The sequence below is a fragment of the Eschrichtius robustus genome, chromosome 2, assembly GCF_028021215.1.
Source record: "Eschrichtius robustus isolate mEscRob2 chromosome 2, mEscRob2.pri, whole genome shotgun sequence".
NCBI lineage: Eukaryota > Metazoa > Chordata > Mammalia > Artiodactyla > Eschrichtiidae > Eschrichtius > Eschrichtius robustus.
In genome coordinates this window covers 145,198,163-145,210,760 of record NC_090825.1, presented here as the reverse complement: position 1 = coordinate 145,210,760, position 12,598 = coordinate 145,198,163, and the positions used below count along the sequence as shown (strand labels likewise).

The 12,598-nt window shown below is 44.8% G+C and overlaps 1 protein-coding gene across 1 annotated transcript in view; it reads right to left on the bottom strand.

The window, feature by feature from the left end:
* The window catches only part of DOCK2 (dedicator of cytokinesis 2), a 417,766-nt gene that overhangs the window by 357,342 nt on the left and 47,826 nt on the right, over window positions 1-12,598 (bottom strand). Inside the window, exons 10-14 of the mRNA XM_068534609.1 lie at window positions 7,917-8,052; window positions 5,764-5,839; window positions 3,909-3,985; window positions 3,194-3,319; window positions 1,825-1,949 (exon numbers count right to left, since the gene is read on the bottom strand). Of these exons, the coding sequence (XP_068390710.1) occupies window positions 1,825-1,949; window positions 3,194-3,319; window positions 3,909-3,985; window positions 5,764-5,839; window positions 7,917-8,052 (540 nt within the window). The remainder of the gene's footprint in view (window positions 1-1,824; window positions 1,950-3,193; window positions 3,320-3,908; window positions 3,986-5,763; window positions 5,840-7,916; window positions 8,053-12,598) is intronic.

Sequence of the window (12,598 nt, the reverse complement as noted above, 5' to 3'; positions counted from 1 at the left end):
TTTGAGTGTGCTGCCTGACACTTAATTAGGCAGTAATATTTATTTCTGCAAGTAGAGAAAGAAAAGCCTCCCACAGGCTTCCTTAGCAATTTTCAGTAGTCAGTCAGTTGAACTCCCCCTAACTTCCCTCATAGATGAAACTGCAAATTATCACTGTGCCCCACAGTTACCTCTCCATTTCTGCCCCCAAATTCCTGCCTATATATTCATCTTTGATAAGTGCGTCCGTTCAGCCTGGCTGGGTGTGACACGAAAGGATGGCAGAGTCGGAAGTACAAATGGTTCAGAAACGAGATAAGAGGTCTGCTTTCCCATTATCTGTTCCTTCTAATTTGTCCTTCGGCAACATCGAAGGCAACCACATCAGTGTTTTAAAAAATGAGGCTGAGGTTAAAAAGTTCTCCAACAGGTAGTTGGACAAAAATGACTTCAAAGCATGGTCTATACATTTGTGAAACCCAATTTCCCTTTCAGATAAAAACCCTCTGCTCTTCCTTTGTGTTTCTTTGAGCAAAGCGTTTCTTACTTATTTTATTTTTCAGAAAAGTTTCAAAATCCAACAAAAAGAGGATTAAGTTAAATCCTTGGATTTTGCTCAACTAGATATTAATTAATGGGACCAGTCTTTTCGAACAAAAAGGTAATTGCGATGATTTCTTTAAATTTAAAAAATAATTATGAATCTTCCCAGAATTTGATGGGAGTGGTTATTAGCCTCATTTTTAAAATGAGAAATAAATTGGAGGATTTTTTTTAACGTACAGGCATTAGAGTGAAGTGTTTATTAATAAGAGGGACCTGAAACCAAACCCCATCTCTGCCGTATACTACTAACTTTATGACCCTGGGAAAGCTGTTTCACTTGACAAAGGTTTAGTTTCCCCCTCTGTAAAAATGGGGAAAATAACAGTAATGCATCATACTTATCACAGTGCCTGGCATGTAGCAATGCCTCTGTGAATGCTAGTTATCCGTAGGTAAGGGTAGCAAAATCTGCCTGGGCTCCAGGCCCCCGGGCTAAAGCAGAAGATCTATCAGTATTCACACCCCTACCCTCCTGTGCTATCTGATCACCTGCTGCGGCCTAAGAGGAATATCTGCCCACGCTGAAACTTCTGCTGAGAGCTGATTTTATTTTCAGCTAAGTACTCCGAAAGGAGAAATTGAGAAGCAAAACCCTCCCACACACTGGACACAACTGCTGACAACCTTAAAGGAAATATAACTAAATAAATGTAAACACACATGACAAATATTATACAGGACATATGCTGTATAAATATAGCAATATGCTTTGCATTCTTGAATTCACTCTGCTGGCCCTCTGGAGACCAATTTACTGATAAGGCTTTCCACCAGAATGTCTGGCTGAGTGCTAGGGAGTTAGATTAAGTGTTGGGAATGTCTGTTTTGAGGACATCCTGAGTCTTCTCACCAGCCCAAGGCTCCGTATTGATCCTTTTCCTTGCCATGGAATTTTGCCTGAATAAACCAGCTCAGGTTTCGATGAGAACAACATTTTAACTGTGAAAAGCTAACCTACAAACTGAGGTGCCAAGCAAAAAAAAGAAGAAGAAGAGGTCATGAAAGGAAAGGGACAGACACTGAAAAGCCAACTGCTTTGGTGTAAAGAAAGAACACCACCAGGTCTTATTACGGGCTACTGTGCCAGTCAAGCTCTAAAGGCGTAGATCACCTTACTCAACACCACCCTGCAGGCACCTGGCATTTAGAGAGCAGGAGCTGAACGGAAAAAGAAAATCTTTATGAACAGAGGCACCCTAGGGGAGCCCTGTCACCCAGAGCAACAGCAGGGTCCCTTACAGGAAGCGTTTTGCCATCCTCCGCGCACACACACATGATCACTTCCACATTCCTCTGAGTGGTCTTGTTGTACTTGTCAAAGTCACCTTGTAAGAGAGTGATGTAGATGTCGTTCCTGACGTCCCCTGTGGCACAGGGAGAGAGACAACAGTTGGAGTCTGTGTAGCAGGAGAGGCACTGACTAGAGGGCGCGGGGAGTTGGGGAGCTGGTGGAAGTGCCACACTTCATTAACTTCCAGTAATGAAGTTAAAATCAGAACGATTTGGAAAAGCATTTTTACTTCATCAGGGAGGCTGGAGCAGTAGGTAACAAGAGGATGGAGGAACAGTAGGAAATTAGTTGCAGAGAGGGAGGTAGGATGGTCATGACTGGCCGTATTTTTTTCTCCATTAAAAATCATTTAATTTTCATCCTCTAGTGACACCTTCTGGGAAGGCAAAGGCAAACTCCAATTGGATTGATCTTGGTGCATGAATCACAAGCACAGACGGTTCTCTCCACAGATCTCTTACTGTGCAGAAGCAGACAGAATGACTTTCTATCTGTGTCCGAGGAACACGGATGGGGTGAGGGACGAGGTGTGGAGGGTCTTCAGGAATGGGGGGGGGGGGGTGATAGCTGAAAACCCTACAGGGGAATGCACAAGGGGTTGATGTCTCAGTAAAGCAGGCATAGATAAATTACAACACCAGTGGACCACCATGCAACTGTGGAAAGAAGGGGTAAGTCAGCGAGAGTGGTTATGGACACAAGTCCTAGACTCAAGTTTAATAAGACAAAGAGGGAAGTTTCAAAAGAGTGTTATCATGCAGTCCCATTTACTTTCTTTTATTACATACACATTTGGAAAATACGTATCGTGGTTACTTCTGGAGACAAAGATTTGAGAGAGCTTTTAAGGTTTCACTTTAAACCTTTTCATGCCATTTGGACATTTTACAATGAGCGTGGACTCTTTTGGTAATAAATAAAAAAATAGCTTAGCAACTTAAGAGAATGTCAACATTCACCCCAGAAGGAGTGAAATTATTCCACGTGTAGTAAAGTGGAAAGGATGCCCATGATAAGTTATTAAGTGAGAAGTGAGCTGCAGAACGCTATGTAAAGTATAATAAGTAATGGTATATAAAGTATATGAAGTGTGATTCCCATTTGTGGGGGGGGTGGGTGCATGTGTGTATATTTATGTGTTTGTGTTTATTATGTGAATGCATATAAGATTTTTGGATATACAACAATTGTTTTCAGTGGTTACCTTCAGAGACAGAAATAGAGAAAAGCAGTAGAAAAGAAGTAGTTGACTCTTTAAAAAGAAAATGGATCACACTAGCTAGACCACCCCCAGCCCCACCCAGGGGGAAGGAGAACCTGGCATGATGATCTCCGGGAAGCCCAGCTTCCTGGCCACCACGGTGGTCCTGTCCACCAGGTGTGGGTAGTCCTTGCGGATCTGAATGATGTCACCCACAAGCATCTTCATGGTCACCCAGAGGCCTGGAAGGGAACACTCATGGTGAAGAGTCAACTTCAAGGTGTTCCCTCAGCCTCACCCTCCCATCATCTCTCCCCTTGGTCTCTCTCTGGAGGAGACCATGGAAGCAGAGACAAGCGGCCACAGATGCAGTGACCCAGCCCCGGGGGAGGATGCAAGGCAGGATGCAGAGGGGCTCTGGAGCAAGACACCTCCAACTGAAATCCCACAGGTTACTTCTAGCAGGGGTCAGCTTCCGTCAAATCACTGCACCCCTCTAAACTCAAGACTTTGTAAAGTGGGTTTGATACCATCTATCTCACAGGACCGTGGGAAGGATGAAATTGAACAAGGAAACATTTTACAGTGCCTGACACATAGGAGATAGGCTATACCAACTCCTTTCTTCCTTCAGGCACTAGGACATGCCTCCTTCTGCTTCCCATTTAGAGATTTCCAGCTCTGTAGATCACACTCCCCCATTCTTCACAATGGTCTGTCTGGAAGGAAGGCTATGTTTCCCAGGGTTTAGGAGTTTGATCTGTTTGCCACGGAATCAAGGGATCTCAAGTTGAAGTCAGACCCAGCCCACTTGGCCTGTTGGCACTCTACCTTGCCCTCCGCTGTCTCCCTTGGAGGCTGTGACTTTGCCCAGCAGGCTGTGCAGGAAGTCATTCTCAGCTGTCCCCCTAGAAAGGAAAAGAGAGCACAAAATACTTGCATGGTACCCTCATGGGGTCCCTACCTTGTGGTTCCAGGAGCTCCAGAAAGCTGCCTAACCCCTCCGTACACCTTAGGTGAAAAGTGAGCCCGCCCATGTCAGCTCAGAGAGTGTACCTGCCATCAAGAAGCACATCTCTCTTTTTCACAAAGCAACATGGCTCTGAAATTTGGGGAATACCAATGCTACAAGTAGAGGCCATTTTTATTCCTAGGAAGACTCTTAAAAAGGAAGGATTCCCAAGACCTCAAAATGAGTATCTGCTCAGCAAGGTGGAAAAGGCTTCAGCTGCTCATGCTAAGTCCTAATCACATGACTTAGTGTCACTGACCTCATTATCTGTAACAAAACACCATCCTCCTTAGACAAACGAGGACAAAGTTCTCAAACTGGGGGTCCTGCTTTCTCAAACTTGTTTTAGATCAAGGAAAGGATATTCACCCTCCTCACTACCCTCCTCTAAAGTCATGGATATTTCTACCCGCAAGAATTAGGTTCTGATTTCCTGTTATATGCACTCCTGATACGCTGCTGCCTCACAGCTTCATGGTCCCTGTCATACTTAATCTTTTGTTCATTTAATTCTGCATCTAAATATAAGCTTCAGGAAGACAGGGCCACGTCGACCTTGTTCCCCACCTCATCCCCCCATGCCTGGCACAACGCCCGGCCCTCTGCCAGCCTTCAGTCGAAGTCCGTTGAATAGATAACATCTGATGAACGAATAGGTGAGAAGCTGGTTGGTTTTTTTTGTTTCACCCAAAATTCACAGTTTATCTAAGGGTTCAATCTTGGTGGTGTACATTCAATAGATTGGGACAAATTATATAATAACATATATCCATCCCTCCCACACTCCTGATAACTACTCATCTCTTTGTTGTCTCCATAGTTTTGCCTTTTCCAGAATGTTATATAGTTGAAATCATACAGTATGTAGCCTTCTCAGATTGGCTTCTTTCACTTGTAATATACATTTAAGGTTCCTCCATGTCTTTTCATGGCTTAATAGCTCATTTCTTCTTAGTTCTGAATGGTATTCCATTGTCTTGAATGTACCACAGTTTATTTAGCCATTCACCTACTGAAGGACATCTTGGTTGCTTCCAAGTTTGGGCAATTATGAATAAAGCTGCTATAAACATTTGTGTGCAGGTTTTTGTGTGGACATATTTTCAACTTCTTTGAGTAAATACCAAGAAGCATGATTGTTGGATCATATGGTAAGAGTATGTTTAATTTTATGAGAAACCGACAAGCTGCCTTCCAAAGTAGCTGTACCATTTTGCACTCCCACCAGCAATGTATAAGAATATCTGGTGCTCCACGTCCTCACTAGTATTTTGGTGTTGTTAGTGTTCTGGATTTTGGCCACTCTGATGGGTATGTAGTAGTTATCTCATTGTTGTTTTAATTTGCATTTCCCTGATGACATTTGATGCGGAACATCTTTTCATGTGCTTATTTGCCATTTGTATATCTACTTTGGTAAGGTGTCTGTTAAGGTCTTTGGCCCACTTTTAAATTGGGTTATTTTCTTATGGTTGATTTTTAATAGTTCTTTGTCTAAGCTGCTTGGTTTTGAATGCCTCAGCACTGAGACCATCATTCTCAACCTGCCCTCCTCCTGGGAGGTCCTACCTGGGCTATCATCAACTCGGGCAATCAGTTCACCCTGCTTTTGTATGGCCCTCAATCAGAAAGGATGTGGTTTCAGAGAATGGAAAGAAATGGGAAATCTCTCACGGGTGAAAAGGGATGAAGTGCTGCTTTTCTTCATCACTCTCTGCTTTCCCCTTGATGATGTCTGTTATATCCATAACTAGAAAGAAAAGAGAAATGAATTAATGGTTTAAGCCCTCTTGCTCCCAGGAAAGGGTGACAATGGGATGAGCTTGTAGGGCAGGAGGCTGGGACAGGAAAGCCTAAAAAGGCAAGCAAGCCAGCATGAGACAATACACAGACAGCAAGGATTCATCACAGGCAACAACTGGCAAACGCCTCTGGGCAAACCGGGCTGGGAGGTCAACAGTCAGGGAAGCGTCCAAGAACCCAGGGCTTGGCAGAGGCCAAAAGGAAAGAGTCAGAGCCGTGCTTATGGAATTAAGCAATTAGGTTTGCATCCGACATATTTGTCTTGGATGTTTACTGTGCTGACAAAAACCCAAGCGCGGTGACTCCCTGTGGGACCTGAAGACTTATTCACCCTCTTTTCGTAAACGTGCTCATATGCACAGACACGTTATCTGTGGATCCTTGAACCCTGCATTTCCAGAGGGATCCTAGCTCCTCTGAAACTTCTCTTTAAATCAGCCACTGAAGGTCCATAAAAAACCAAGGTAAAGAACTCCTGCACCAGAGCAGGGATTATAGAAATGGGGGCAGGGGGAGGAGCACTGAGACATGCTAGCCAAAAAGAGCCAAAACCCTAGTAGCATGAAATTCCTCAAACACTCCAGGCCCCAGTCAGGGAGCCATTAGAACTGCTTGGGTAATAATCAACTAGTGATTGCATCCAGCTCAAGAGAGGAGTTAGGGAACTGAGAGAAGGAGGGGAAACTGTTATCTGAACCTGACCAGCATCCATTCTCTCGATGAACAGAACCCCCCCTTGCCCATTCTCAGTGACAATGATTTGGGTAGAACCATCTCCCTCTGGCTCCAGAGTTTTTCATATTGTAAATTCATTTGAGTTCCTGGATCCAGCTATACCTGAAGCAATCTATTCCTAAACCTTTCAGTTACACCAGATTGTTGTCACCTGAAACCAAAAGAGAGAGCCAGCTACACTTGAGACAAAGACACACTTTGCAGTAAGGCTGAAGGACCCTCACTGCCTTAACAGGGACATTGTGATGCCAAAAGTGTCCCTCATATAGAATCAGAGAATTTAGACCAAGTCATGGATCAACCAGGTCCAAGTCCCTCATTTTGCAGATAATGAAACTAAGGTCCTGGGGAATATGCTTGTCCAAGATCGCCTAGCTAGCTAGCTAGCAATAACGTTAAGTTGAAACACCAGCTGGCTCAGTATAAGCTAACTTCTTCCACTTCACCACTTTGCAAGCAGTGCCAGGGGACTCACTGGACAGCCAGCTGGTTTGTGATAACAGAAGATCAGGGTGTCCTGAAGTGAGAAACCTGAAACACTGGGTTTAGATATGGCACACAAGGATTATAAATGGTACACAACTAAAATGTTACACTTTAATAAAAAGAAGTAAAACTTGCATATCGAATTGCTATTTCCACAGGTATTTAAATTGTCTTTTAAGAAAAAAAAAAAACGTACCTCAGTTTAAATAAAGAAGGTTCCTTAAAAGAAAATATATTGGGTAAATAACAGTGCAAGTGATAGTCAAATATAACAAAAACTGTAAAAGTGGGACAAGAATGATGAAGTCTTGGAAACCCCCAAGAGAGCTAAGGCTTGGAAAGGAATGTGGAGGTGAAGCAGCCTCACTGGGTTATGCCAGCTCTCCACACGTCCACTGCCGTCTGGAATTTAGATGTGTGGTGGGTGACTCATTCTGTGTAACTGCATTTCCTGTCCTGGATATTTTTTTTAAAATGATTTGCTCCTCATAATTAGATCCCACCTATATTGTTCTTCCTTTTTCACTGTGCTGGGGAGGGAAGGCGCCGACTGCTCAGACTGCACTGTGGTCCCAGCGCTCTGCTCCAGACACGGGGATTCCATTATTCACCGTCTTCATCATAAATCTAGACTTAGTTACCAATTGTTTTGATTTAGTCACAAGAAATGTAGGTATTTGGGGTTGTCTGGCCTAAGTGTTTGAGGGGAGAGGGCAAGGAGGAGAGCGAAAGAAAAAAAATCTTCAAAATTCAGTCATATAAACTGTGCACTCCAGTAACAGTGCTGTGTGGTGTGTCATTACCTGCCACCCCAAAAGGCCGCCTCAGTCCCTGCGTGCATTTCTTCGTGTTCGTATCCTTAAGATCCATCTTCCCAACTCGGACTATTTGACAAATCAAGTAAATTTTATCCCTGTTGAGGTCTTTGTTTCCAAGATCCTGTAAGGCAGGAAACGAATAGTTACACATCATGTGTCTAATGAACAAAAAGTAGAAAAGCAAACTCAGTAACAGTAAATTCTGGGGGTGGGGGGAGGTTGGTGCTTAGCACTTAGCATACATGGACCAATCATAAAATTAGTCCTGGGAAACAAAACTATCACCCCCGTTTCACACATAAGAAAGGTGAGTTTTGGAAAGGAAACTGGGTGACAGGGCTCTGGTGTTCAATCCTGATTCTTCCACCTCAAACTGATGGGAAGAGAAGGATAGAGGTACAGTATCAGTTGTATAGGTAGCCGTCCCTATATGCCAGCTGATGTATCCAAAAATAGCATTTGCTGCAAATGACTCCATCCACCTCGTCATTGCTCAGCACCTCTGAGGGAGAAGGCAAAAGGAAGAAGGAAAAATCCTAACAATCACCGTTTACCGAGCACCTAATGCATGTATATCACTCGGGGTCGGGTTGTTGTGACACCAAACAACCCCAATATCCGAGAGCTTCTAACACAACAGGGTTTATTTCCAGCTCAGGCTACCGGTCCAGTGCAGATGGGCGGGGGCTCCACTCACTCACTCTGGGCCCCTGGCTGATGGAGGATCTATCCTGTCACAGTAGGTGCATTCACCGTCCCCAGAGCAGGGGAAGGTAACGGGGCAAATCACTCACTGGCTCTTAAGGCTCCCACCCGGAAGAGAGGCATATCACTTCCGCTCCCATTTCAGTGGCCAAAGCAAGGGCCGCGGCCACACCTAACTGCAAGGGGGACAGGGAATTACACTCAGCTGTGGGCTCAGGAGGAGGAACGCTGAAACCGTGAACTACGCTGACGTCTCAAGCCCTGTGCTCAGTATTGCACACGCCATCGTCTTATTTGATCTCTCACAACACTCCAAAGTCCCATCACTAATACTATTACTGCAGCAGGCCCCATTTGACATATGGGGAAACTGAGACACAAAGAAGATAAGGGTCTTCCCCGAGGACATGACCTCAGTCCTTGCAGACACTGTCCGGTCACTCTGACCCCAAAGTCCATCAACCTAACCACCACAATACATTTCCTTCACCACCAAAGGCACACAGGAGGGGAAACCACCTGGACTACCTCAGCACTCAAGTGCCCTGCTCAAATCTAAAAGCTTCAGTGTTCCTGGCACCCCCTTCCAGCTGAGATCAGCTGCAGAAGGGATGTCAAGGCATGTTGTTGGCATCAGAGCAGAGATCCCGGGGCCTGGCCTCACTAGAGAATAGTCGCTTCTCTTCTGAGTTAATCCTCACGCAGGCATAGGTACTGGGAGCAGCCTGTCAGCTGACATCAGAGCCAGGGCCTGGGTAAAGCAGCCATCCCCAGCCTCTCACTGTGGCTGGTGTGGGAAGAAGAGGGAGGGGTGTACAGAGTCTCTGGGAACAAGACATGGCCTCAAAGTGGTCCACACCTTCCTGCTTGGGGGTTTCTGTGTCAACAAGGACAGGCTATGCTGCCCAGTTGCCTGATCAAACACTAGTCTGGATGTTGCTGTGAGGTATTTTGTAGGTCTGATTAGCATCTACAATCAGTTAACTTTAAGTAAAGGACACACCTTCCATAATGTAGGTGGGCCTCATCCAATCAGTTGAAGGTCTTAAGAACAGAACGCGAGGTTTCCCAGCGAAGAAGGAATTCTGCCTCAAGACTAGAGTATAGAAATCCTCCCTGAGTTTCCAGCCTGCCGTCCAGCCCTACAGATTTCAAACCTGTCGGCCCCCACAATCACATGAGCCAAATCCTTACAAGAAATCTACCTATTTACGTATCTTCCTGGTTCAACTTCCCTGGAGAATCCTCACTGATACAAGGGCTGTCCTTTCAAAGCTGGAGGAATGGCCAGCTGCTTCTCCACTCTCCCAAGTCTCCCCACTGGGCAGGGAGAGAGGGAAGGTAGGGGAGAGGCGGCTTTCTGACCAAGGAAGCCCCTCCACTCATTTGCATTTCCCGCCTTGCCCAGTAGGCAACTGAGTTTGAGATTCCAGTTATCTCACATCCAGATGGTGGGGCAGCCTCTTCTCTGGCCTGCCTGACTCCTTCCTCCAACCCACCCTGAAATCCCCCTGAAACTCATCTTTACGAGCCACATTCATCATTTCACTTCTCTCCCCGCAACAATGTTAATAGCTCGCTATTTGCTACCCTGTTAGTGCTAGTTTTCCCCAGCTGAATGAGAAATGTCCTAGACAAAACATACTTCCAGCTGTCCTATCCCACTGATTCCCCACTATTCTCCGCATGCAAGTACTCTATTTTTGTCACAAAGATTTCTTTATTGTTCCACAAACACACAATGTTCACTTTCAACTCTAGATCTTTCTTCCTAAGCCCCCCATCTGTACCTCTGCCTCTAAAGTTTACCCCTTATTCCTCTATATATCCAAATCCTTTCCATCTTTAATAGCTCAAGTCCTGCTTCCCTCACAATGACCTCCATCCCTAATTACTTCTCTCCTCCCATTAGGATTTTTTATATTTTTGAAATATCTATATTGGTATCTTTCAGAGGCATTCCAGAGACACAGAAGCCCTGCCGCCTGACAGGTTCCTTCCTAAATGTTATGGGGTGAATTATGTCTCCCCCAAACTCATATGCTGACCCCTTCATGTCTCAGAATGTGACTGTATTTGCAGACAGGGCATTTAAAGAGGTGATTAAGCTAAAATGAGGTCATTAGGGGTAAGCTCTAATCCAGTATGACTCGTGTCCTGATAAGAGGAGTTTAGGACACAGACATGCAGAAGGAGGGTCACATGAACACACAAGGAGAAGGTGGCCATCTGCAAGCCAAGGAGAGAGGCCTCAGAAGAAACCAAAACTGCCAACACCTTGATCTTGGACTTCCAGCTACCGGAACTGTGAGAAAAAAAATTTCTACTGTTTAAGCCACCCCATCTATGGTACTTTGTAATGACAGCCCTAGCAAATTAATACACTAGATAACCATTTAAGATTCCTAGGTAAGTCCTTTTTCCATTCCTCTTCTCTGAAAAAATTTCACTTGCTCAAAAGAAGACACCAGATCTTTAAGAGCTTCCTCATCAGAGGCCCTTGGTACTAGAGAAGCTTATCGCTATGAGAGCAAGTAAAAATGCTTAAACACAGGTCACTCTCTGGAGAGTGTATAAACAGGCAATCTCAGAACTAGGCTTCAGTCTGCAGTGTCTCCCAATCGTTCTCACTTGGGCCTCACAAAACTCAGACGTTTGGGGAAGCTGAGACACGAAACTTAAATGAAACTTAAAACACGTGTTACCTGATTTAGTAATTCATTAGTGTTCCTTTTACTGTTCAGTCTTGTCCCCCATGTGTTAGCAGCAACCCCCAAACTGGGCAAAGTCTTAGGAAACCTCGCAGTATATGCGCTTTCCTCTTACAGGGCCATGGAGGGTGAATGCTCATAAAGCAGACAGAAGGGAAATCCACCATCAGCCCAACCCACGTGCCAGCTCCTCGGGCTCTGTCTCCAAAGAGGAAACTAGGAAGAGCTGACATCCAGAGACAAGAGAAATGCGGCCAGCAAGGCATGTGCCTGCCAAGTCGTATCTCATATCTAACTTAAACATCACCTCAATGCCCAGTTGAAAGTAATTCCCAGTCAAACGCCATCACATCACCGTTTTAACTATCTGCATTGCATGGATTGCCTTCTGAGATCTCTCTTGTTTATTTATTCATTTAATTATTTTCTGAATTCCCCCCATCACACCCTGAGGGCAGGAGCCTATCAGCTTACTCACTGCTGTATCCCCAGATACAGCACAGAGCTTACACACAGTAGGTGCTCACTGGGTAGCTCTTGAATCAGTAAAAGAAGCTAGAGCACCATGACGTTCCTTGTCCTGAAATGAAGATTCCCATCATTTCAAGAGAAGGAAGTGTCAACCCATTAAGCCAGTCAACCAAGGCTCTCAAGTTCGTTTGCTGTGTGAAGAAGAGGTGGTGGCACAGGCAGAATTCCACAAAGGCAGGATCACATTCTCATTATTATTGAGCGACACAAATTTACTGATGACCTTTCCTGCACGTCTACATCATGAATTGGTTCTCTGCAAAAGGAACCACTGATTGATTCCCTGTCCCTCTCCCTCTTGTGAAACATCTGTCTCTTGGTTTAATCAGGAAGCCCCGTGGGACTCTCCTATTTATCAAGAAAATAAATAGGCTCCTCCTTCTAACTAATAATAGACAAACGGCATTGAGGCACATTTATATATGCCAAGAAAACTTTGTCGAAGCAATTAGGAGCTATGATCTTATTCCATGCCTCTAGCCCATTTTTCAGGAAATAACAAACAAAATAAATCAGCTGCGCTCCAATCTAATTGTAACGTAACATAAGACATAGAACTTAATGGCCTGTAACTGGAAAATTATTGTGGAGCAAGGTAGGTTAATCCAGCATGTCGGTCACTCTGTAATGCCCAAACCCCTCCCTCGCTCCTCCTCTGTAATCTCCCTTGCTAACACAGGTGACACAGTGAAAAATCTCATAAATGCTCTTCTCCCCAGA